A 26,486-nucleotide genomic window follows, 5' to 3' on the forward strand; every position below is an offset into this window, starting at 1 on the left:
GTTATATTGTAATAAACTGTGTATCATCATGTTGAGACTATATTGTTCCATTTCTGCTTCCGTTTCAGAAGCTCCTGATTGTGATGCTGGCACGTCCAATAACAGCGGACACATTGTTCCCAATCAGGAGCAAGAGTCTGAGCCAAAGGAAGATAATTCCACCTTTTCCAGTCTTCCATCAGAAGTAAGTAGATTCTACAGATATTATTCTTTATTCTTTGCTTCAGGGTTCTCATTCATTCTCAGTGGTGCACATATGAAATTCATGCAATGTTTATTCTGCGCATAATACTCATTTGTCCTTTGTTTGCAGCTCAACATCTCTGAATTTGGCTCAGATGTTGCCAATAAAATACAGGGCGCAGAAGGACCATCTACCAGGTATCTGATTTGGGGCATATTCTCTTGTTTTGGTTTAGAATTGTTCTTATATATTAAAATATTAATATTGCCTAATTTGCACTGTTTGTAAAACTTAATTCTATTATAGTTCCCTTCTCAGTCACCAAATAAACTGTATATTAGATTATTGTTGTCTGTAAACATGAACAAAACATATATTACATTTTCTTTATTTTATTTTTCAGCCCTGTTGAGCCTGTATCTCCCTCACTTGATCAATTCAACCTGGGACAAGTGTTGGGAGAAGGAGGATTTGGGAAGGTGAGCGACTCATTGCACAATTAGGTTTTAGTTACTACTGATTTACCCAGAGTGATTAAACTTTCTGTCTTCTAACTCCAGGTATTCCTAGCCGAGCACAAGAACACCGAAGTGCTATATGCCATCAAGGCCCTAAGAAAAGATCAAGTTTTGGAAAAGGGCAACTTGGACAGGTCAGTGATAGGGGAGAGATTAATACTGGCCTATATCTGTGTCATCTTTTCTTTTTATATTCAGATTTATATGTAGGACAGTTTTCTCTTTTTATATTTAGAATCTGTCTTATCTCACATTCCTTTAATTGTGTCTGTTCATAAGGATAAAGGGTCAGTGTAATGTTCCCTTGTGTGGGCCTCACATGGTGATAATGGAATGATTTTCCCCACAGTGTCTTCCATGAGAAGGAAATCCTTCAGAGGGTAAGTTCTGCTAACCACCCGTTCCTAGTGTCATTACATGGAACCTTCCAGACGGCGTCTCACCTGTTCTACGTCATGGAATATCTACCTGGAGGAGACATGTTTGACTTTATAAGATCAGTGGAACTAGAAGAACCGGACGTCATGTAAGTAGAATGGGAATCACCTTAATTCTCACACATATCAGCTTATATATCTATAAAAAAAAAAATTATCGTAACTGAATTTCATTTTTTCTTTATTCAGGTTTTACACCGCATGCATTGTCCTTGGCCTGGAGGCATTACATCAGCTTGGCATTGTCCATAGGTAAGCATTAATAACACTAAAATCATCTTTATTTCCAGATGGAACTGGTAACTCTACTAAGAACACTTCTAATTTATCTTGTAGCACTGTAATAATTTGCTTGATGTAATTATAAGGATTATATATGTATAACTACTAAACTATTGACTTGGTTTTAATTCAGAGATCTGAAGCTGGAGAATTTGCTGTTGGACCGGGATGGCTACCTTAAGATCGTAGACTTCGGCCTCAGCAAAGACAGTAAGTGTTGCTTATAATTCTGGAGCATACAGGGGATAAGATCCGATTATTAGGTATTATTACATTTAGATATAGTGTTATATGTAAGTGGCATAAACAGATCTGAATGGGTGTGTAGTTTTGAAGCAAGCAGTTAAGGAAAGTCCCTCATTACGTTACATTAGGGCCCCAGGTCTGCAGTTTCCTCACAGTGTTTCTTGTGTTTAAGGTTTTGGATACAGCGACCGCACTAACACCGTGTGCGGAACAAGAACATACATGGCCCCTGAGATCTATCTGAAACTTGGATACGGCATGGCCTCTGACTGGTGGGCCCTAGGAATAACCATTTACATTATGCTCCTGTATGAGGTAAGCGCAATTCCTATATTATCAACTTACATTGGGGAATCATTGCCATTGGCGTTTTATAATGTGACTAATGATGATTAAGTATAATACATATTATAATCTCCATATTTACAAGCATAACTTCCTATACTCTCAGAAATAATATAGCATTAATATTTCTGTGTTTGGCTGAACTTTACCAGCTGCACATGAGAGATGTAGTTCAGTACAGAGCCTGCACTAAGTTGATATTGCAACAAATCTTTTAGTTGTTTCGCTAAAGAAATAATTATTCACTTTCTCAGTTACCATTCAACAACAAGGATCCGGTTGAGCAAATGAGTAGCATCCTCTATGATGACATCGAGCTGCCCGAAGACCTATCAGAGGATGCCTGTACTCTAATACAAGAAGTAAGTTGGCCCCAGCAATCAGTATCATGTGCCTTTAGTCACTTATTATACTAAGGGCCATACATGTTGTATAGTTATTATTATTAGCATGATATAACATATGGCCTTTAGTGTCTTTTAGTGGCAGTTTCAGGCTTTCACTGAACTTTTGTATTACCCGAGTGAGCACCTTCTATCCCAAAGGGACATGCTGTCAATGTCAGAAGCAGTGGGTACTGATGTGTTACTGATAATGGCTTGTCCCCTAAATACACAACTTAATTTCTGGTTCATAGAAGCAGTTAATAGTTGTAAATATATGAGCTTAATTGTAAGGCCATCCAAGCAGATCCGTTACATATGCATATGGTTACTTTCTCTATGGGATTGGGAAATTGCTTGTATTCCTGGGTGGATACATTCCCCGTAGAATAATAAAATAGACATAAGAATTAAAACATTAATGATTTCACAACAATGTTTTATTTCTTTTTGTAGCTGTTAGAGAAAGATCCTGAATTTCGCCTCGGTTCGGGTGACGCCGGGGCTGAAATGATTAAAGAGCACCCCTTCTTTAGAGTAAGTTTCTATTCCATTCCTTTTGATTTACAGACAGAAAAGCACTAATGAATATTGATAAATTCTTCATGTTTAATGTAATTTCAGCTTTACTTTTCCGTAGCCTCGTAATGCATTATAATTTTTTTTCCAGTTATTCTAGTTTTTGGACCAGATACTCATTGTGAAATATCACCTATCTTTTAGGATATGGACTGGGACCATCTGTTGCAGAGAAGGATTACGGCTCCATATGTACTGGGCAACGAAGACCTGGAGAGCCAAGAGAACCCTGGATGCCAAGCTCCAGCACTGCCACCAACTGCTGCAAGGATTCCATCAGAGCTGCAAGAGGCATTCAGAGGATTCTGAAAGAACAACAATAACACCTAAATGAACATCTGATAAGTAGACGGAATAGATGGGGAGGGTGGAGGGCCAGTCCATATCCATATAAGAAGTCCATTCATATAAAGTGATGCTCAGGTGTCCCACCTCAGTAATCTCTGACTGAGTAGGCTAATGTAGGAATAGTCTTCTCACACTTTGTAGAATATTCTAAAACCTCACCTGTATAACAGGCAAGTAAGATCTAGTGGCAACGTGAGAAACAAACAGTGTATTTTCACACAAACAACTGACACTGTAACATCCTGCCTGGATTTGAACCAGCACCCTTCAGGTTACTATGCAGTCTGTTATAACTCTGCTCTATGTAAGCAGATAACTAGGTGCTTGGTTCAGTTTGCCCCACAATACATTCTGTACGTAGCGGCTCCTTCTCTACAGCTGACGTTTGGCACCCTTGCCAGAGAGTCTCTGGATTCTCGTGCAGTAAGACCTGGCAGCCCCCGAGTAGCTGTGATTCAGGCCCAAAGCCAAAGGTAGCTGTTATAGAAGAGCAGGCCAAGACCCCCTGCCTGTGGTTTAGTGACAAACAGGCAAGTAAAATCTGGTAAAATCAGGTAAAATCTTACCTCGGTAAGAAACAAACCAACAGTTGTCACTACCTCACCTTGTTTTTATTTCCTTCCTGAGTAGGTTGCTGTTGCCCACCTTGGGAGATCTAAAGAAGAAGATATTGCTTTTATTTGCTTCCTGGTTAGGTTGTAGTTGGCCACCATGGGAGATCTAAAGAAGAAGATATTGATGAAGGTTTCCATGTTTATCCACCCCAAGGTATGAAAAATAGGTTTATTCCTAAACAGTTGGAATGAGGGGTGTAATGTGGGGGTATTTGATACAGCAAGAGGCATTCTTCCTATGCTACATGGAAATCCATTGCCTCAAATGGGTATTAGGAAATTGTATGAAAAAGGTTTAATACTTTCTCTGCCTGTTAGAGTTACCTGAGAGTACGGGGCACTGTAAGACTCAAACACATACTAAATATTGGGCTCTCACTGTGGGTGGGTAATGAGCATTCCTTATCTGTTAGATTTAGTTTTTGCACACCATTTGCACCCCCATGTGGGCAACTGGTTAATTTGCAGTATTAAATATGAAGTATATAATAAAATCATTGAATAATTCATCAGGCTGCTTATGTATTTATAATCAATGCATAAGCTTAATTGCCTTTAGATGTAAATCTTTTTGTGATTTTGATTTTCAGATGTGAGACGGATTGGCAACAGCCAAAGGAAATCTTATTCCACAATGAAGATCATGGATCATGTACTGAACATTGTACTAAACACTGATTGTAGTCCTTGAGAAGAAAGAAGACTGTACCCCACCTGCCAAGCGCTGCCCACTTTGCCTACCCTAATAGGCTCCATGTAAGGAGGTCCGGGCGCCATCTTTGCGGGCCGGTTCTTGCTGCCTGCCACTGACCTTTGCCTGATTTTGACTTTGATTCCATCTGATCCCTCCTGTACCGCATTTTGGAAAGTGAGTAGGATCCCTGTGTATCCCGCCGCAGAAAGCCCGGGGCCCCAAAAGGGCGTCGGTGAACACCGGGGTCGGCAGGGCTCTCCTGCCTCACTTAAGAGGTTATTCCCTGGCAGTTTTGGTTCCTATATATATACAGTCCGTTACACACCATTTCATACATAACTGCTTTGTTATGCTCACTTTATGTATATGATAATACAAATAAAAAATATTGCTTATCAAGAATATCATTTGTTTATTTATTAAGGATCTGGTGTGGAAACATTGGCATCAGTAAATGGCCAATGTGAGGTCAGAGAGAAGCAATAAGGGAATGATGCGCCATATTTGTCTGTTGCTATGGATTCCTGGCTTAGAGTTTGCATATGGGTTGATCATAAATTATATTTATTTATGAATCAAGTGCAGCTCCCAATAACAGGGAAACACAGAAGAGCCATTATATTTGCACAGACTGACACAGAGGGAATTTAAGTTCCACTGGGGCTGGGACTGATGTGAATGATGTATAATCTCTGTAAAGTGCTGTGTGAATGTGTTATTATGAGCTATATAACTAACATAATAATAAAGTAAACTCCACAGCGCTGCCCTTTTCAGCAAGTGCCTCTTCTAAAAGAATTGCCATCAGCGCTAAAATCAGAACCATGTACCTGGTTTATGTGTATATGGAAGGGAAGTCAGGGAGTGCATGGACCTCCAGCTCCAGTACAATTACAACTTTGTGCACCTTTTTACTCTCAGGGACTGCTGTGATTGTTAGTTCATAAGAGGCTGGAGTTTCCAAAATTCTGCAATACAGAGAGACTCCTTCCCATATATAGATATGCACGTTCAGGGCCGCCATCAGAAATCATGGGGCCCCTCACAACAAAATTTTCTGGGCCCCTCTCCCACCAGTAAAAAGGACTCACAGACATGAGACATTGGTAGCCAGCAGGGCTCCCCTAATACATGGTAGCCAGCAGGGCCCCCCTAGTACATTGGTAACCAGCAGTGCCCCCCTAGTACATTGGTAGCCAGCTGTGCCCCCCCTAGTACATTGGTAGCCAGCTGTGCCCCCCCTAGTACATTGGTAGCCAGCAGGGCCCCCCCTAGTACATTGGTAGCCAGCAGGGCCCCCCCTAGTACATTGGTAGCCAGCAGGGCCCTCCTAGTACATTGGTAGCCAGCAGTGCCCCCCTAGTACATTGGTAGCCAGCTGTGCCCCCCCTAGTTCATTGGTAGTCAGCAGTGCCCCCCCTAGTACATTGGTAGCCAGCAGGGTCCCCCTAGTACATTGGTAGCCAGCAGGGCCCCCCTAGTACATTGGTAGCCAGCAGGGCCCCCCTAGTACATTGGTAGCCAGCAGGGTCCCCCTAGTACATTGGTAGCCAGCAGGGTCCCCCTAGTACATTGGTAGCCAGCAGGGCTCCCCTAGTACATTGGTAGCCAGCTGTGCCCCACCCCCCAGTACACTGGTAGCCAGCAGGGCCCCCCGCGTCTTGTTCGGCTCCTCCGGTATCTTCAGCGTCTTCAGCGGCGGCTTCGGACTCCTCCAGCGACGTCCTTCCTGCACAACACCGAGGCACTTCTGAGTGCCGAAGGAAGACAGGCCCTTTTATAAGGTTGCGCCCCGTGCGTACTGACGTGCATGTACGCACGGGGCGCGACCAATAGGATCACCCGCTGACCACCAATGACAGGGCCCGGAATTGATTAAAGGGGGCCTGAGCTACTTTTAAAGTTAAAATCGTCCGGGCCCGGGACGACTCTACCCCCTGTGCACCCTGATGGCGGCCCTGTGCACGTTACACAACATAAAGGTGCAGGGAGCTGTATGTGACGCAAAAATTCTGTCAAGGCAGCTCAATGGGTATCAGGGGTGGAAGAGTGAGAGCAGTGTAAGTAGGGAATCCCAGTGCTGAGAGTTCTGTATGAGGCTGAAGGGGCTAGCAGGGTAACTACTTGGTTGTCCGGGGTGTTAGGTGGTGGGTCAGCAATACAAGCATTTCAGATTTTAGAGAAACAAGAGCAGTGCTGGATGTTATAGACTGGCCTATTCTTAGCAACTCTTCAGTTGGTCTTCATTTTTTACATGTTATAGATGTTCATATTCCTGTCTCTCTTTTAAATCATTCCCTAGTTACTAGGTTAAATTGGACCCTAGCAACAAGATCCTGAAATTCCACACTGGAGAGCAGTTAAACAAAAAGTAAAATAATTAAAAATTTGCAAATTGCCTCAAAATAGCATTCTCTGGATCATACTAAAAAGTTAATTTAAACTTCCCAAAGTTCCAGGGTTGAATTCCAGGCGCGCATGTGCAGTAAGCATTTGGTGACATTATTTGATCCATTTGGTGACATTATTTAGCTTCATGCACGTGACATCACTTCCGGAAGCGTGTGTGACAAACGTGATGTCACTTCGGGTCCCATACTAGCTGTCTAACTTTGCCTGTGGCCTTGTGCGATTAGATGGCCATGGAACAACTTGGTGCCTTCCAATAATCTTATAATATACAGAAAAGGGCACATAATCCTCTGAATAAACTAATGGGTTCCTAAAAGGGAGATTTAAGCCCCGGAGCCTCCACTCTCTAATAATCACTGGCCGACCGTAATCGCCTGTGCAATGTATGTACTGCTGGTATCTCTATCTGTAGGAAGTACAGGAGTTTTTAGGGTAAATGGCAATAACAGTGAGGAATATTAGTAAAGAAATCTGTTTCATAGCCCAGAATATACTGCTAACTTTACACTTGTAATAACATAGTCATTAACTTGATTAATAATAATAATAATAATAATAATAATAATAATAATAATAATAATAATAATGTGTAAGTCAGACATTAGGCCAATGGGCACAGCCAATCACCGCACAGGGAACCCAGCTCCTCTCTCATGTCATTTTGTCACTTTGCGCCTCTTTGTGGTTTCAACAAAGTATTTGGTGGGAAGAAAAAGTTTCCCTTTGCTTTGCTGTGGAACGGGCGTCCTCTAGTGGCAGCTGCTGAGCATTACAGGGTTCCTGCTGTAAACTTGTGCTCTGGGGCCGTGACAGAACGGGGGAGGGAAGAGCCGTGACGGGTCCCGGTGCGCAGGTAACGGGGAGTCAGTGTGGAGTTGGGAAAGGGCCGGGGCGCTGCCAGTCCGGGTTGTGCTGCATTCGCTGCCTTATAACAAAGTTGGCACAGGGGGGATGAAGGGCGGGGCAGTGTGTGTCATGCACCTGGGAAAGCCCTGCCGGTACCGGGCACTAATGGGTCACATGACTCGGGACATGGGGTGCTAGCGGGGTTACCGGTAGGTATGGGGCAGGTACCTATGGTATGTGGGGGCTCTGTGTATGGGAATGGCAGGGATGTAGGGGTGCATGTGTCCTGATCCCTACAGCCCTTCATTCTATCCGGCCTGCAGCCCAGCAGCTGTTGTACTTCAACTCCCAGCATCCCCTGAGAGCCTTCAGTAGTCCCATCTCTAGCAATTGAGCAGGAGTTGTTTACTAGTTAGTAAGTGCCTTTCCTGCAGTGTATACAGTGCATCTCAGAATCCATGGACTCACATTGTGCCCTGTTAGACCAGTGGTACTGGGTGCATAGTTGGCTAGGCAGGCACCATTTGCATCTGTAGCATGGATAAGGGGTGTGCACGTGGATGTCCGTGGGCCGCATTTGTGCTCCTCATACATTGGTACAATTTGACACTGCTTGCATGCCATTCACTATAAGATGCAAATCTTTGTGCCTCTAGAACTGATTGGCACCTATATTTGGACCTTTGCTCTTTGTCTTTGTTTAAAGGTGAAGGATGCCTAGAAATCATGTGGGGGTTCTAAGTTCTTAGGAACCCACTGGTGGGACACTTGTTGGTTACCTAAAATCTCTGGCACGGGGTATGCCGAGCGCCACACATCTATCTTTTTATTGCCTCCCTGGTATCTGCCCTTGATAAGAGCCTGTGCAGTTAAAAATACTTTTTCATTTCTGTAATGTGAAAATGTGTTCCTAGAATCTGCACATCAGCCCTACTAACTTTCAAGTGTTCTAAGTCAGCAGAGCACTTGTTTAACACAGTTTTCCTTTTCTTGGCAGTACTGGCATTTGGTGTTGGTGATACAAAGAAAGTTGTTTTGTGTGATGTAGAGAAACCTGAAAGTCTCCATTCCCTCTCACTGGAAACACCAATACCATGTATGCAGTGGATGGAAGTAAAGGTGGAAAACAGGCAAGTCCTTAAATTGGGCACTGTATGAAAAACATGCTGCGTAGTTAACCAATCCGAAAATGGAACGTTCACTAAAAAAAATGTACTTTTAGGATTTATTGAAAGAAGTATCCAAGAAATTGTGTATCTGATCTTTAGTTAAAATGTGAGGGTATAACGTCACTTTAAAGTTCCATTACCTAATTAAAATCCTTCAACTTTGTGCCTTTATATAGTGACTACATCCTTATAATACACAAGAGCCATGAATATCCTGTAGATTATACCATTATAAACAGTGTTTAGTGATAATATCAGTTATAATGGGTGCTTAGTGATGTCATTTTTGTCACCTGACTCACTGAAACTTATGTATTATAATAAATAATGTGTCCCTTGTTGTAACATATGAGAATATTAGACATCACTTTGCCTTTGGCCTTCTGCTTTTATATGGTAATGAAACTCATCAGTGACTTATAATATCTTTATATTTTATAGTCATTTATTATTACTAACATTCGCACCCTTCTGCTCCTTCAGACTGAATGCTTTGGTTCTTGGAGGAGACTCAGGACAAATTGAAATATATGCCTATGGGATGTACAAAATTGCAACAATTCCAGAGGTAATACAGGTATGGGATCCGTTATCCAGAAACCCATTATCCAGAAAGCTCCGAATTACGGAAAGCCTGTCTCCGATAGACTCCATTTTAATCAAATAATTCAGATTTTTAAAATTGATTTCCTTTTTCTCTGTAATAATAAAACAGTACCTTGTAATTGATCCTGACTAAGATATAATTAATATTTATTGGGCGCAAACCGGTTCTATTGGGTTTAATTATTGTTTTACTAATTTTTTAGTAGACTTATGTTATGGAGATCCAAATTACGGAAAGACCCCTTATCCGGAATACCCTTGGTCCCGAGCATTCTGGATAACGGGTCCTATACCTGTATATATAAATTACTTAAAAGCACTGATCATATTACAGAGCGGTATGAAACTGGTGTTTAGGTTAGTAAGCGGTTTGTCACACCCATAACAGAGATCTATCGCGGGCGACTGAACCGCTCCGTGGGTTCTTACCCCAAATCTTGGCCGTATATAGATTCGCCATCTCATGTTAATGCATGTACTTAGTGGGCTGCTGTTAACTTTGCATGACTAATTTTTAGCCAACATACTAACCATCCACATTTGGTTATAAAGAATTTCAGAGACAACTATGGGGCACGGACATTCTCTGTCAGGTCTCCTGCCCTTCTAGCCCTATACATTACATAATTACTAGCCTAATTCACATGTTACTTTAGTTGCACGTTAAGCAGAATCCTACATTCGTATTCACTCAGGTATAACTAGAATTATGTTACATAATACAAAATATCTGCTTTTTCTACAGGTTTATGGGTCCTGCCTGGGACTTTGCCTGCCTAGTGATCTCAAGTCTCTCTCTGTGTCACTGAGCTGACAACAAATAGTATGCCTGAAATGACGTATTTTCAGGTCAGTGTCTAAGTGGTTATTTGCAAACAAATAGTTTTGTTTTTGAGACCCTGATTTTCATGTCCAGCCTTGTTGTTTGTTTCTATAGCTGGACACCAGCTAAAGTTGTCCAAACTTTTGGTACATATTTGCATGGAGGAAACTTTTGGTACATATAGTAAATGATGTTCTTATATATTGAATGCCTGCACTGCCCACAGAGCTCAGTGTTTGTAGCACTTTTTGGTCTCATTTTTTCAGTGCTATGTTAAATATGTTTTAATCTAAACTGTATTGTAATCATCTTTAATAACCCCTTCCAGGCATTAACAATTTAAAATAATTCGGCCTTGAAAGTAAAATCTCATATTTGGATTCCTAATTTCTACCTAATGCCAACCTAGCAACCTCAGAATGTTTCTCCTAGTCTCCTGGCATACCTGGCCCAACATGGCTGCCTTTGCTGTTGTAAAGTGCTTGTACCTTGCAAAATATGTAGCCTTCTAAACCTTTCTGTATTCAACTTTTATTCTGTTTTGTTTGATTCATTGTAGAGTTATTAACAGTGGCATGAAAAACTTCAAGGCTTTCTTTAGATGGCTGTATGTGGGTAAGTAATACATTAACTGCCTTATCTTAAGGGAATATGTATCATATAAATAATATATATAGGAATGTTTTTTATAGTGTTTGACACAGCTTTGTGGAAAATGAAACAAAAGAACAGTAACATAAAGCAATAAGTGTTTTCACCTTTAAATACACTTTTAGTAGGACAGACATTGATTTTCTGAGACAGTTTGTAATTGGTAATTTTTTATGGTTTTTCAATTATTTTGCTTTTTGTTCCGCAGCTCTCTATTTTTGAATTTTAGCAGCTATCTGGTTGCTAGGGCCTTATTACCCTTAGCAACCAGGCAGTGCTTTGAATGAGAAACTGGAATATGAATAGGAGAGGGACTAAACAGAAAGATAAGAATGCAAAGTAGCAATTACTGCGACCCCCACTTGAAAGATGGCGTAGAAGAGGAAGGAAAAAAGAAAAAGACCAATTGCACAGTTGCTAAGAATAGGCCATTCTATAATATACCAAAAGTTACCTTAAAGGTGAACCACCTCTTTAAAGCTAATTTGTACCTACATTTTGTAAATGGGAATGTATTGCTGGGTTTGCTGGCCACTTGCCCAAGTGAAGGGAAAAATAATTGTGTTAATAAAATGTCTTTTTCTAGCCATGCTCCGAATGTCAGAGGGCCACGTACTTCCCGAACTAAACAAGGTAATATGGTCTTTTAACTGAACATTACAAACTAGCTTTGCCCCTGATTCATTTGATTACTTGGTTCTCGCCCTAAGTCTTAATTAGAGCTCCGTTCTTAATATTTCAGTAAAAAGCTGATTACTTTTTCATTCTTCACTTTTTATATGCCATTACATCAGCACGTATGCACAGCGTAGGAGATGCTTTTAACAACTTTGGGGTGATACCTTAATTGTCATTTGCTTTTGTTTCAGATGACTCAGAAAGATATAACATTTGTGGCTGATTTCCTAACGGAGCATTTTAATGAAGTAAGTTTTCACTGTATCATTTCTGCTGGAAAGGGAGACCTAGGGCCCTCCTACAATGTAATACCAGTTACTGCACTGGGCTGCTGTACTGATTCCATTGTGCTAAGCCGCCAGCTTCTTTGCTCACCTGTTGCTGGGCTGTGGGCTCCTATTTTCCTAGTGATATCATACACAGGAGCAGAAGAGAATGTGCAGCAGTTATGTGTACCTGGGGCATCCCACTGCCGAAGGTGCTTTATTTCTGTTGCAGAGAAGGTATTAAAGGCCAGTACCTGGACATGGAAGCAAAGTGAATAGGGAGAATGGGGAATAGTGCAAGCTAGAACACTATCTTTATTCTGCAGAAAGCTTTACCATACCTGAGTAAACAGCCCTAGATGCTCCCTCTGTTTAAGATAGCAGCTGCCATTTTAGCTTGGTCTCACTAGCTTCCTCTAGCTGCTGGTAGCTAAGATTATACAGTGCAAGTTGGGAGGGGGTGCTTACTCTGATGGGAGGGGGGGCAGGAGAAGGGAGGGAGAGGGGAGCAAACTGAGCAGACTCGTGCCCTGAAGGATTTGAACATGTTTACAAAAAAGTATACAAGAAATTCTGTGTTTCTTTTCAAAGTGCAGCGTTACTGTAAGTGCTCTGAGTATTTTTCTAGCACTTCTGGTAATTGTTTTTCAGCGCTGCATTCCAACCCTCCTTAAGTGTCTTTGGTTTTTCTCCTACCTCATGTTTAATCCTCAAAATATGTTCTAAAACTGTTCTACCAAAGAAGTATTTTCAATGAATGGCTATTCATAAAATGTTCTTGAATATTGAAATAATGTAGAAAAACCTTTTTGGACAATATCAGGAGCTGCAGCATTATTCAAAGTGGTCCAACTCTTTAACCTTCCAATACCTGAATTCATACAGATACCACAGTTCAACCACACACAGTTTGGGGAGTTTCATCTGTAAGGACCTCCCCAGTGTAAGATTTTATACCCACCCCAGTGTAAGCTTCCATGCGTGGGGTCTGGTGAGCAGGAAAAAATGATTTTAAAAATCATTAATTGTCCCATGAATAAAAATTCTTCTTTAGGCAAACACTTAAAAGGTTGTTGTCTACAAATCAGTATTTCTGCAAAATTTGCATTTGGTAATAGCCTTTTATGTATTCCTTAGTATTTGAAGGATGAAGATGATATCCTAATGTGGCCGCCCAACACTGAAGGGAATCAGTGGTTTAGCTTCCTTCAGAGCAGCACACACCTCAAAGGTACGTCATTACTGGGTCATTTAGTGGGAACCCGAGGAAGGAAAAGTAGGAAAGGGGCTTGCAAGGAACAATTAGGATTGATTAGGGCAGACTGAAAGGTACAAGAAACTGTGGGCAGGGAGTGGCATGTTGGTTTAGAAGATGTCACAGGTCCAGACTGGGATTTTGGCCCTGCCAGTTACAGTACACAGAGACCCAAAGAGCCCCCATAGGCCCAATAAATAGTGAATGTCTATGGCACCTTATAGTAGTTCCTTTACAGTCCAGGTTTCAGAAGTAAACATTATAGGGTGGAACTGGGTAAAATAGTGCTTTGGGGAGAGGAATGAAACGCTTTTGTTTGGTTTTGGGGGGGGGGGGGTGGTTTTAATGATTAGAGAGGCCATAATCAATAAGGGCCACAGCAAAAGGAATGGCTGATCAGAGTTCTAGGACTGGGAACACAAAAGTGCTGACTGAGGTTTGGCTGTAGTAAAGTAAAAGTAAAGCATGTGAAATCTGTACTTTTTCCACTGGGGAGTTCAGTCACAGGAGATAACCCTCCCGCGCTTTCACTAGTATCTAGATTCCGCTACCTTGGCATTATAGTCACAACAGACCCATCACTGTACACCAACGAGAATCTAGAGCCCATCCTAGCAAAATTCAAATCTGTAACTCCCCACTGGAACAAATTACCGTTGACGCTATGGGGAAGAGTAAACCTCTTTAAAATGCTATACCTGCCCAAATTCTTATACCCACTGTGGAACTCGCCGATATATATAACTAACCAGTTCTTCAAAAAACTAAACAGTGAACTAATTTCTTTCATCTGGGCCAACAAAGCCCCAAGAATAGCATGGCTTACACTCACAGCCCCAAAAGAAAAAGGGGGGCTGGCTCTACCCCACTTACAAAATTACTACTTTGCAGCCCAACTATCCTATATACATAACTGGTTTAACCCTGACCGCAGCAACTCATTGACTGCACTGCATGCGGCAATTATGGGCTCTTTAGAGGCCATACGCAACTTGCCATATAGACGACAGGCTGACCTTCCCCCTTTGCCCGAGGTACTTACCACTCCTAGGAAAGCCTGGGTTAAGCTGCAAACTAAGGTCCGTACCCCTCTTTCTCAATTATCAGGCAAAGCGCCCTTATGGAGAAACTCCAACCTACCACATATGAGACGCTTAGTCGACTTCCAATACTGGCCACAACTAGGAATCAGACACCTAGATGATCTACTGGTGGAAAACTGTTTTGCATCATTAGAACAACTGAAAGTCAAACTCAATGGGCCAAATATTCAGTTTTTTCGGTATCTTCAACTTAGACATGCCTTTCATTCCCAGTTTGGGTCCTACCAACTCTCACCCACACTACTCTCGTGGGAAGCTAGACTTTGGGCCTTAGACCCCACCAAACTAGTCTCTCAACTATATAGCATAATCCAGGCCTCACACCCGGCTCCATTTAATAAGGCCAAACGTAAATGGCTGGCAACTGTTCCATCTCTAGACGAGGATCAGTGGGACGAAACAACTGATAACGTATATGACTTCCTAATATCACTCAGAGATAGAATGATCCAATTTAAGATGATTCACCAAATATACGTTACCCCCCTGAAACTCAAGGCCATGGGGAAATTAGAAAGATCTAAATGCGTGAAATGTAATATGGCAGAAGCAGGGTTCCTCCACTTGATTTGGGACTGCCCCAAGGTACTAACATACTGGACAGAAGTCACTCACTATATAGAGGAACACCTGTCCCTCCCTGGCATCAGGTCCCCCGAAGTATGCTTGTTAGGAATAATTGACGAATTAATACCTCTTCAAAAATCAAGAACATTACTACGCTCCCTTGTATTCTACGCAAAGAAGGTAGTAATAATGAAGTGGATGAGCCCCATTCCTCCCACAATTCAACAATGGATAGAACTAATAAATGGGACACTTCCACTGATCAGACTGACATACAATGCCCGGGGTGTACCTGAGAAATTTGAGAAAATATGGGAACCCTGGCTAGATGCCAACCCCAGTATATCGCTACCGGATGACTAATACGCACATAACCCCTGGTGTACCTTGACAAGTTGATACCACATGGAGTTCTAACTGTCACCAAGTATATAATGTAAATGATATATTAGTGACAAAGATGATGTAAGTGCCAAGTATTTTATTTTACTTTATCTATTTTTCCTTTGTTTATTTTTGTTTGTTTAAAAATGCAAAATAAAAACCTTTTAAAAAAAAAAGTAAAGCATGTGGATTACCTTGTAGGGATTAAAAGGGGCTTCAGGCTTGTCCCTGCCCTAATGCATACCATAGGAAAAGTTTATTTTTCTCCTCTCTTCTAAGCCTTCATTGAAGATCATAGTAGACATAATATTTAACATGGGAAAAGTAAGAGTGGTGTTTAAATTCAGCGCCCTGCTGACCTGTAACATAATACTTAATTTATAAGAGATTCTGAAGACCTAGTTAATCTTTTTCATCCCTGCAGAGAGCCCACTGCTGTTCCCTACTACCCCGAAAAGTCTTTGCACTGTGAAAAGGCAAATGGAAGCTGTCATTGACCACTGTTTGACTAAACCAGCAGTAAGCCTATGTACATTGTATTATTCTCCTGATTGGTGAGAATTATCCCTAGCGATGTATAGGCTGTACAAAATTGCCAGCGCTTAGTTTGCCTTTAAAAATAATTTTTACAAAAAATGAGGTGTTAGTATCACACTTTGGCCAATATATGTAAGCTCACGTGCCACGTCAAGGCCCCTCATTGTACGTGAGTCCTACACTGTCTAATGACATGTATCACAGACTCATTGTCATTACACAGTGTAGGACTCACGTACAGCGTGGGTTAGACCGAACGCTGGCGATTTCTTTCTGTGTTTTGTGTAGCAACACACCTGACTGTCATTTCATATAGAACCACTTGACTGACATGGCAGATTGATGGGAACAATTGCTTTATTATGCTTTATTATGATTGGCTAGGTTGGGAAGGATTATGATGGTGCATAGACTGGATGTTTGATTCATCTTGCATAAGTGGGTTATGGCAGGCATTGTTAGTGTGGTGCCTCTGGTGGATGCAGGTTAGCAAATGCTGCGTGTTGATTGGCTGCTATGGGTTCCTAGAATTGGTACATACTCCATGCTTTTTATTACATTACATTCCTCAAGTGCAAATAGCAGTTAACTGTCTTTGTGTGAGGAACTCTGTACGGGAACAGCAGTCTATATTCCTTATACATTTCAATGAGAAAATCATCTGATTACATTTCTGATTTCCCCATAGAATTCAACAGATGAATGTTTTGTCCCAAACTGAGTGTTGAACTACGATGGCAGTAACATGTATCTTACATTGCAGCAAATCATACGAATGTCTTTGCAACAAAAGAGGTGCCTTCCCTTGTACCAAGTGCCTGCAAGGTTGCTTCATTGGACTTTTGTATGCTTACAGCTGGAACGACAAGTCCCAGAATCTTCACTACGTGATATTCCGCATGCTGGAGAGCTCGTCCTCTAAAGTGTTCCTACTTGGGCAGCCAACTGATCTGTCACAGTGAGAGATGTACTGGGAGCCATAGCTACACACTGATCTGTAGGTACTATGTAATGTCACTGGCCATAGAGCTCTGTAACTTGCTAATGTGATGCACAGAGCAGTGGTAGTGTGCTGCATCAGGAAAACAAAGTAGCTATGCAGTTCTTTGTACAGAATCCACTGATGTGGAAAGTACTTTGTAATGCAGTGAACTCCATCTACAGGGGAACATTGCACATAAGGATCTATCCATATATCGTGTTACGTGGATATCTCTCCAGGCTGAAATACAGACCATGAATGCCAATTTGATGTGCAAGACTGATTACCTTTACTGTTTCCAGGTCCAGAAATGATGCACTTTTAGCTGTGAGTATTGGAAACTCTTTAAACAGCAGTGCTGCTGAAGACACAGAAACCAGGTGAGCAGTTTTTTAATAAACATGCAAGAATGCTCTAATGGGGAGGCTTAAAGGTGAAGGAAAGGCAAATTTACTTGTGGGGTTCGATAAAAATGTTTAGTTCAGTACAAGAGTTTAGTACATTGCCTTTACTGCTGAAATAATGCACATAGGGGTCATCTTTCTACTCTCTCCAACCTTTAGCTCCTACAGCTGTTTAGATGCACGGTTCTATGATGACGATATCCTGACTGTGGTGTTAAGGGACAACTCTGAAGTGGAAAGGAAGGATAGGGTATTGGCTCAGCTGCCACTCTCTTCCCTGTATAGTGATGAAGAAACAGAAGATGGCTTCCCCTGGGACACGAGCAAAAGGTGGGTGCAGTCCACTGAAAAGCGCTACGCTGCACAACACACACCTGAACACAGTACTAGTAGCTTTCACATTCATGTGCCATGCAGTTGTTATTTTTTTCTGTTGGGTTTATTTGTGTGCCATGCAATCCTTTACAGGGCGTTTGTGTGAGATTTCTTGAGTACCTGCTGCTTCACTGGGGATCTGCATGACCAAATGTTAAACCAAAGAAAGTTAAAAAAGAACTCTGAAGGATGATACAAATTGCTGGGGTGATTAATCTGTTTTTGCTTGCCCTTTGTGCAGGTTGGAGGAGCAGTACCAAGACATCCCAACACGCACTGTATTTGTGGAGAGTCAGGGGCGGCTGCTGGAGAACATGAAGGCTCACTATGTCTCTTTGACTGGCATACGCAAAGTTGCATGTGTGGTGAATATATTTCTAGTGTTAAAGGAATACTGTAATGGGATAACACGTTTTATTTTTTTCAAAACACTTGAGTAAATAGAGCTTCTCCAGCAGAATCCTGCATTGAAATCTGTTTTTCGAAAACACAGATTTTATTTTATATTTAATTTTGAAATTTCACATGAGGCTAGCCATATTCTTCATTTCCCAGGGTGCCACAGCCATGTGACCTGTGCTCTGATAAACTTCAGTCTCACTTTACTGCTGCGCTGCAAGTTGGAGTGATATCACCCCCCCCAGCAGCCGATCAGCAGAAGAATGGGAAGGGAGCAAGATAGCAGCTCCCAGTGGGTATCAGAATAGCACTCAATAGTAAGAAATCCAAGTCCGGCTTGGGACTCCTCCAGTTACATGGGAGTAGGAGAAACAATAGGTTACCTGAAAGCAGTTCTAATGTGTAGCGCTGGCTCCTTCTGAAAGCTCAGACTCGGGCACAATGCAAACCAATGTTACAGCTAAAAAAATACATTTGTATGTTCAAGAATAACATTTTAAACGGTAGAGTGAATTATTTGCAATGTAAACAGTGTAATTTAGAAATAAAAAGCACCCCATAAAAATAATGACAGTATCCCTTTAATATTGTTTTACTGCTTCTTCCTGTTCTACAGAACCAGTGAGGGTGATTCAGCTGATGTTGGAAAGTGTATAAAGTTACAGGACAAGAAATGTCCCCCATGAACTCAATCACTAATTTCATTTTTATAGCCGGGGTCCCTGTGTTTTGTAATGCCTCATAGCAGTTTAAGGGCAAAACTACATAGGAGGTTTAGATCAGATTTTGTTGGGTCTGCACATACGTGAAAGAAATCTGCAGGGTTGCAATAGACTAAATTTCCTACCTTTAAGACAATATTTGTGTTGGCATGTCAGTGTATAGGAAAATAAATATGCATTCACCTTCCAATATTAGGCACTTATTATAGTAAAATAAACAACGGTGGGTTTTTTACCCTATTCACAAATCTAACTTGGTGGGAAAATTAGATTTTGTATAAAAGTTATTAATTTCTGTATCTATCTTCAGCTCAGTTCAAACCTGCGCCATGTGCGAGTCTTTGAGATGGACGCAGAAGATGATGGGGAAGAGGAAGAAGAGGAGATTCTGCATTCTCAGGATGTGACAGAGGAAGAGGAGGAATTAAACCAGTCTGCGGATGATGGACAGACAAATTCAGCGGAAGCAGTTGATGTGACAGAGGAAAGCTTGGACTCCTGGTACCGCCAGTCTCTCCGTGGGACCAGTTCCTTTGTGTGACCGCAGAGGACACAGCAAGCTGGATTCTGATATATTTTTTTTATACTCACTCCTTGACCAATCAGTATTTTAGTCTGTGAGCAAAACTTTACTGTTTGGGTTAGTCCCACAAAATAAAGGTTTGGGATTTAGATTACCCCTAAGTACATGGCACACAGGAAAAGGGAAAGCACAAAACTAAAATGGCTGGAAAGAGAGAGATGAGGTGTGCAAAAGGCAGGCCAGAGTGGTCAGATTAGTGGTGCATTAGGGGAGAGATGGGTAATTATACTGGGTTGGAAATAGAGAAGGGTATTGACTGAGAAACTGGGTGGGCAAGACAGGAGAGGGAAGCGGAGTGGAGACAGCATAACCCCCACCTGTTCCAGCAGTCCTGCAGCAGTTAAGTCTGATATGTTTCTACCACCATAGGGAGACATGCTTACAAACTTGGTCTGTCCCTAGTACTAATTTGCCGTATGTGACACCTCAACCTTTTTATTGAAACAAGTCACCATGCAGTTCAGTGTGCATTTCTTTACTTACATAGCACCAAAAATGCACCCACTGCTTTACAAGGCATAAACACAAACTGTGGTATAAACAATTATAAATGAGCAAAAAATGATTGAAAAGTGTTTTTAAAGGAGCTAAGTAAGCTTTATTAGAAAGGTCTATGTAAACACAGCCATAAGTACTTACAGTAATTCTGCACTGAGTCCTCTATCAAAAGAATTAGTCGAATACAATAGTGTTTAACTGCTATGTGCCTGTGCCTTTTCTCCTTTGAATTGCTGCCCCTGTGGCTACACAGCAGCTTTGTTAATATAAATTTATGGGGCGCAAACACACTTACTTTTATACACTTTCATTTTTTGGTGTTACTGTTGCTTTAAGTGTTAGGAGTTTCAATACGAATTTGGGATGAGGCCCCTGCCTGAAAGAGCCATTAGATTTTCATGGACCTTAGAGGTGCAGCGATTGCAGATATTGCAGTGCTTGTTCCTGAACACACAAATCTCTCGCACACTGAGCAGAACCTGAAGTGATACAAGCAGAGAATAATACAGACACAATAAATAACAAGCTACACAAAGAAACTGAAATTCTATCCTTACATGAAAGCACCAGAATGGCGCTATCACTTAACTGTTAACATATCTGGGTCCCATCTCCTGGGGAACTCAGGGATCTAGGGACACTAGCCGACTAACATATCCAGAACTGCCCAAAATAAACTCCAATATTAGATTCTGTATCGAGTGTCACCAGGGGCACAGGAGAGGCATTCATTCCAGCAGTACCGGGCTCACAAACCCCCCGGCATGACCTGACACACTTCTCTATAAACTGCAATACAGCCATAGTGTTCCTCTCTGTGAGCTGTATTTGATGGCATTACCTGTTCATGTTCTGCATTGTTACCCACAGTCAATTCGTCGAACTGTTGTCTAAAATACCCCTTTCTCCACATTGGCTCTGAGCTCTGATAACTCTGCCTTTGTCTAACCCTTCAATCCTAACAGTATATTACAGAACTGTGCTATTCAACTTTTTACACATAGTAGGAGGAATATAAAGATACTGCATGTTTAAAGGACAGACTTTAAAAGCTTTACCAGTCTGTGGGCAGTATAAAAATCCCAAATATCGACACATCTTGTCCATAAGCCTCCACTTGAACAGCCCAGACTTTGTTCTTTATGAATGATCAGTTAAGCAGCCATTGTCACCAGCTTCTGCTAAAACCGTCACCTTCTATAAAAGACACTGGGTAAACTGCATCAAATTCATGCTCTCATTGTCCTGCAGCTGTCTGAAAATACCTTACTATTTATTGATTGCTATGGGTTGCTACAGGTGCAGATTTGCTCAGCTGTGTAGAGACACCTGGTTTCAGTGTGCTTCCATTTACAGAAATGTTCCTTATATTTTGCAGCCACCTGTAGATTTCATTCTATGTAGGTTAATTACATTCACCCTTTCTTGCTGTGCAGTGAAGCCCCTTAAATATGTGTATGTGTGAAACGTCAGAGTCATCTGATCACATGAAATGTAAGCTGGCTGGATGCCATACCATAGACTTCAATTGCTGGGAGGACAATTTTGTCTGGGGGAATATCTGTGAAAATGCGAACGGGCGACTGTCTCCTTCCAGTTTTCCCATGCTTGTACAGGGCATGGTTATTATAATCCACCTAAAAGTAGAAATGTGTTTTCAAATACAACAATAAAATATAAACACCAGGTAAAGTCTACGTAAAGCTACAGATTTGTAACCAGGAGACCAACAAATGGTATCTGAATAAGTGAGTGCCTGATAACGCAGCATAGGGAAGCCTGGGAAACACTGAAGGATACGGGATTCAAAAAAGTATGGAAACATCCACAATATGGGTAAATTGCTCTCATTTTCTGAATGTATATAAAGAATGTATCAATGTAACTGTGCCGAGTTTGTTTATACAAGGACTGAGGTGTTTCAAAAGCCAAAATAAAGCCTATTAACCACTGCCATGTTGTTGCTGTACACTAACTAGCTATTGGCTCCACTTACCCACTACAGGAGCCATCCAAATATTGCAATGTCACCGTCCTGGCTGAAGGGTAGGACAGTAATCAAACACAAGACAAATTTAAACAGTATTATGAATGTAGGTGTTACAGACTCTGCTATGCATAAAACTTCATTGTTCTTTCCTGCTATTACTTTTAAGTAGTGAGCTAATCCGCTTACAGCAGAGGGTTTGGGCTGGCAGCATCAGGGAGGTGTCTGATAAAATTGTGGTATAATTAAATAAAAGCCATCTATCATGAAAATAAGAGGCCAAAGTCAGTAGGAATAAGCCCTTATATTTGCCCCAAACCTGCAGAGAGAGAGAGAGAGATGACTTTGTCCTGCAAAGTATACCTGTATTATGCAATTTTCAAAACAAATGTACAAAAAAAATAGTTTCCATTCCCTTTAAACTGAAGGTACAATGTACAATGGCAATATTACTTTGATATGAGTTTCTTACAAGTGGCCACACCTCCAGATCATACATGGCTCCTCCCACTACTGGCTACAGCAAAGGAGAAAAGAAGCAAACTACACAGTCTGTCTCTGCCTGTATACAACATGGCACAGGCAAAGTAACATTGTGGGGGCTTATGGACTCAGAGCAGCCCATGACGTGAAGGGCGGAGCTTCACCGACCAGACTCTTAGAGGTGGCTATTCCCCTGGCCCCAGTTACATTACAGAGGAATTGCACATGTAATATAAATTACCTGGATTAGTCGTTTTCCCCATCTCTCTTAATCTTTTGAAGCTAAAAGCCAAAGGTTCCACTAGTCCACCGAATGGAGGGTCAGTCACTAAGAGAGCACCTTTACCATCTTCTTCCTGAAGGAACTTCTGAAAAACCATCTTCGCTGCCTGGAACATTAGGGTAGGAGTGCAGAGCGTTACTAGCAGTCACTCTGACTCTGCTCTGCTAGTAATGGCAGAACTAAAGTTATTTCGTCCCCAACAGGGACAGTAAAGCTTTACATTTATTTGCCACTGGAAACCGGCAAGTTGGGAATAAGTATCTTTTTCACTTGAATGTTTAATAAAATAAATATTCTTACCTCCCCACCAAAGAAATGATGGTTGAACATGTTATAATGGCAGAACTCCTCCTCCCAGTAAAACTGAGAATACCTACAAAATATGAGCACATTCAGAAGTATGACACTGTGGCACTGAAGGTAAAGCTGCACAGACACAATACAGACCAGCAACGGGCACAACTGTACATCATCACCCAGAAATAACTTGAGCCGGTGTGAGCAGGGTGCACACTAACAGAATGCAGAGAAATAAAGGAGTAACAATTGTATTTATTTGCAGCGATTCCCCCAGAATTACAGCATCATTGTGGGAACTACAGCTGCGTGTTGGTACAACCCACTGTGGGAAGCTCTAGCGGTAGCAGTAACTCAAGGCCGGCGTTTATCCCAAACAAGCTGAACTGCTGCACTGGCATCTGCCACAAGGTGCAAGGAACATTTTGGGTGCAAGCGCCTTTATCAACATCATCAAATTGTACTGTACTTTGCTTCTATTTTAATGCTGAATGCTAAACGTCAGGTTAAATTGACTGTCCCAGAACTCCAAGCATTCCTATAGATATGAATTTATCCTATTTATGCTATAACCAGTTCTGTACTATGGTTTCAGCACTCTAAGCCATAAACAAGAGACCAATATTGTACTAGGCCCCGTTTTATTGACCTGCCAAGTCCCCTGATGTTCCAAGATAAAAGTTTTACATCAGTCATTTGGTGTTGTTAATGTTCCCATCCAGGGTAGAGAAGTCTTCAGACTGCTGCATGTGACATCCATCTCCATCTAATATCCGTGCTGTTGAGATGTGGTGTAGGTGAAGTGTACATAGGGCTGAGGGAGGGGGAAAATGGCAGTAAAGCTGAAAAAGATTAGAGAGAGTACAAAAGAGCTTGTTTTTTCCCCTGAAATAGGTAACATTGTTGTAGGGAGGGGGAACCCTGTATTGGAGAATGCTGTGTCCTGAGTGGCAGTCTTTGGCTGTCGGGCAAAGACGGTACAGCGTAGGTTCTCACCCTCTGGGCCTGTGAGCTGCACGTATCCCCCTCTGCTTCTTCCCAGTCCGCAGTGGGTGCCAAGGTGCCATCTTGGAAAGACATGTGGGTCTGCTGCTGGGGTCTTTGTGTCACGCCTTTGTTTTCCCCATCGCCGGTTGCTTTGTGTGCAGCACGGTAGGGCAGAGATGCGGGCACCAGTAGGGAGTCCAGGGGCCGAGGTTGCGCTGCTGTTTCAGGGTAAATGCAGGGCGATGGTCCGGAGCTCAGGAGCCTGCATCTTACTCTGATCCCATCTGGGCAGAGTTAACGGGTTTATTTTTCCAAACCAGCCAGAGTCAGTTCTAAAATAGCCCAAAACCAGCCAAAAGCCACTTTGAAAGTAGCCAAAAAATAGCCCAATATGCACAATGGAAAAAAAATTCTAAAAAACATGCCTTTTTAAAGCATATAATCACTATCCATGCCCTGCGCCCCCTCTCCAGTTACTGGGATGACTGTTTCCCTGCCCTCTGTGCCCAGTCTATGCAGATTATAGTAGTTTTGCTGCTTCAGGTTCAGTACAGAGCAATAGAAAAGAGAGCTTCTGTCAATAATTGCATGCTGGGTATTGTAGTTTTATATAACATGCTCCAAAAACTAGCCCAAATTTGTACCTTGGCGGGGCTTTAAATTAGTAGCCAACCTGGCAACCCTGCATCTGGGCACCCCCCCCCCCCCCCACATCCCGTCTGAAATATTTATCTGCAGGAAAATGATTTTTGGTTCAGTCATTGGGGCATTTTATTAAAGAAGCAGAACCAGAGCCAGAACCAGAAATCTCTTTGGACAAACACATGTACTGCCGTGCACTCAGGAAACATAGGGCATTGTTACCTCTGTGTAATGCCAGGGAGCCCTAACATTTACTGTTCTGCAGAGGGTTCTTGTCTGTGATTCCCCCTAACCTTTATTGAGTAACCGTACTGTTCTGCTGCTCCATTCTTCCATGAGACGAGAAAACATTCACGTAGCTGCTGCTTTACATTCAATGCCTAAGGGTTTTAGGGTCCAGATTGACTCAGCATTGTTTTTGAACCAATCATTGGGTAACAAAGACCCTCGGCCTGTGATACAAACATGTTGTGTTCTGAATAAACTGCACTTTGATAGAGAATTTCTGCTTCTGTTACTGCATTCATTATACTCATGCTGCTATGTCAAACAGTAGGGTCTTGCATATTTACTAACCAGAACTTGCATTTCAATAAAATGTCTTCCTTAGATTAGGCTACTTTTTTTTTATTTATAAAGGACAGAAGTTTCACCAACTGGGCTTGGGGTTCCCGGAACAAGATCAAGAGGAAAGAAAGCCTCCCCTCAGATCCCTCCCACAGATCTGCTACCCCTTGCATTATTACCTTCCCAGACTTTGCACAAGTGCACATTGCATTTGCTATTATAAAGGGTTTTGTTGTCCCTTTAGTGGTGGCTGAACTGAAGCCCTCATTAGCTCACTTATATAGCGGAGCTGCAGTACAGTAACTAATGGTGCGCCACGGGATGGATGTTTATAGGTTCATGCATAGGTCTGGTGTAGTCCTTACAGTTACAGAGTTCTCTGTATTTATTATAAATGTGCAGAAGCCCAAAACCATTTGTGTTGCTTCCCTGACACTGAGTGCTATCCCAACTGGCTCACTTAAAGGAGAAGGAAAGTCAAAATCTATTAACCACACTATTAAATAGTACTACTACTGCTGTGTAAAAACGCTATATTTCTAGCTTGCCTAATGAAAGATTTACAGAGATAAACTGCTACATTCTACATACTTGTTTCAGTGAACGGCGCCGCCATCTTTAACATGGCCACCGCCGGCTTCTTAGTTCACTGTGCCTCTCTCTCCTCAGCAACTGTCTGGAGCTGCATCCCCCTTGCCTCTCCCCCCTACCAGCACCGCCAGTCGTGACCCCTTGCCTTTCCCCCCTACCAGCACCGCCGCTTGTCCCCCCCTTGCCTCTCCCCCCTACCAGCACCGCCGCTTGTCCCCCCCTTGCCTCTCCCCCCTACCAGCACCGCCGCTTGTCCCCCTTGCCTCTCCCCCCTACCAGCACCGCCGCTTGTCCCCCTTGCCTCTCCCCCCTACCAGCACCGCCGCTTGTCCCCCTTGCCTCTCCCCCTACCGGCACCGCCGCTTGTCCCCCCTTGCCTCTCCCCCCTACCAGCACCGCCGCTTGTCCCCCCCTTGCCTCTCCCCCCTACCGGCACCGCCGCTTGTCCCCTCCTTGCCTCTCCCCCCTACCGGCACCGCCGCTTGTCCCCCCCTTGCCTCTCCCCCCTACCGGCACCGCCGCTTGTCCCCCCCTTGCCTTTCCCCACTACCGGCACCGCCGCTCGTGTCTCCCTTGCCTCTCCCCCCTACCAGCATTTGGTTTGCAGTGTCAGCTAATTGCTGATTCCCTATAAACTTATTCATGTCTGGATGTTTCAGCAGCAGGTTTCATAAAAGCTGCCCCTTCCCTAATCTTCTATACAAGGTATAGGCATCTATCATCACCATTGCAGGCCTGGTGGTTGACCATGAAGGGCAC

The 26,486-nt window shown here is 42.5% G+C and overlaps 2 protein-coding genes and 1 long non-coding RNA gene across 8 annotated transcripts; all 3 read left to right on the forward strand.

The window, feature by feature from the left end:
- The first annotated feature begins 2,643 nt into the window (after nt 1-2,643).
- LOC116408776 lies at nt 2,644-5,032 on the forward strand. Of its 2 annotated transcripts, XR_004221227.1 has the most exons (3): nt 2,644-2,932; nt 3,119-4,090; nt 4,527-5,032. It is a non-coding gene; the product is annotated as an uncharacterized LOC116408776 (long non-coding RNA). The 2 variants fall into 2 exon arrangements; XR_004221226.1 differs by having other exon boundaries at nt 2,644-4,090.
- Nucleotides 5,033-9,543: 4,511 nt separating this feature from the next.
- LOC108644504 (anaphase-promoting complex subunit 4-like) lies at nt 9,544-17,271 on the forward strand. 5 transcript variants are annotated; one of them, XM_031896643.1, is made up of 8 exons: nt 9,544-9,634; nt 10,409-10,512; nt 11,046-11,101; nt 11,724-11,770; nt 12,007-12,063; nt 13,219-13,312; nt 15,815-15,909; nt 16,784-17,231. In XM_031896643.1, exons 3-8 carry the CDS (start codon nt 11,062-11,064, stop codon nt 16,847-16,849), a joined length of 399 nt encoding a protein of 132 aa, XP_031752503.1. In that variant the 5' UTR covers nt 9,544-9,634; nt 10,409-10,512; nt 11,046-11,061; the 3' UTR covers nt 16,850-17,231. The 5 variants fall into 5 exon arrangements, 4 of the variants coding, with proteins under 4 accessions (XP_031752503.1, XP_031752504.1, XP_031752505.1 ...); XM_031896644.1 differs by having other exon boundaries at nt 9,544-9,625; XM_031896645.1 differs by lacking the exon at nt 11,046-11,101.
- On the forward strand, nt 17,186-19,975 carry LOC108645757 (anaphase-promoting complex subunit 4-like; the record flags this gene model as incomplete). The annotated part of the gene is made up of 4 exons (XM_018091436.2): nt 17,186-17,289; nt 17,473-17,643; nt 17,930-18,053; nt 19,120-19,975. Coding segments are annotated over 4 exons (630 nt in total), but the record flags the coding sequence as incomplete, so codon positions are not given.
- Between the last annotated feature and the right edge of the window lie 6,511 nt (nt 19,976-26,486).

Source organism: Xenopus tropicalis, chromosome 2, assembly GCF_000004195.4.
Source record: "Xenopus tropicalis strain Nigerian chromosome 2, UCB_Xtro_10.0, whole genome shotgun sequence".
Classification (NCBI taxonomy): Eukaryota; Metazoa; Chordata; class Amphibia; order Anura; family Pipidae; genus Xenopus; species Xenopus tropicalis.

Excerpts from the sequence above, each read along its gene's own strand:
- LOC108644504 (XM_031896642.1), top strand. The coding sequence starts at position 11,642 with ATGGGAATGTATTGCTGGGTTTGCTGGCCACTTGCCCAAGTGAAGGGA. Across the intron at positions 11,771-12,006 it reads TACTTCCCGAACTAAACAAG|ATGACTCAGAAAGATATAAC; the intron begins GTAATATGGTCT and ends CTTTTGTTTCAG. Across the intron at positions 12,064-13,218 it reads TAACGGAGCATTTTAATGAA|TATTTGAAGGATGAAGATGA; the intron begins GTAAGTTTTCAC and ends TGTATTCCTTAG.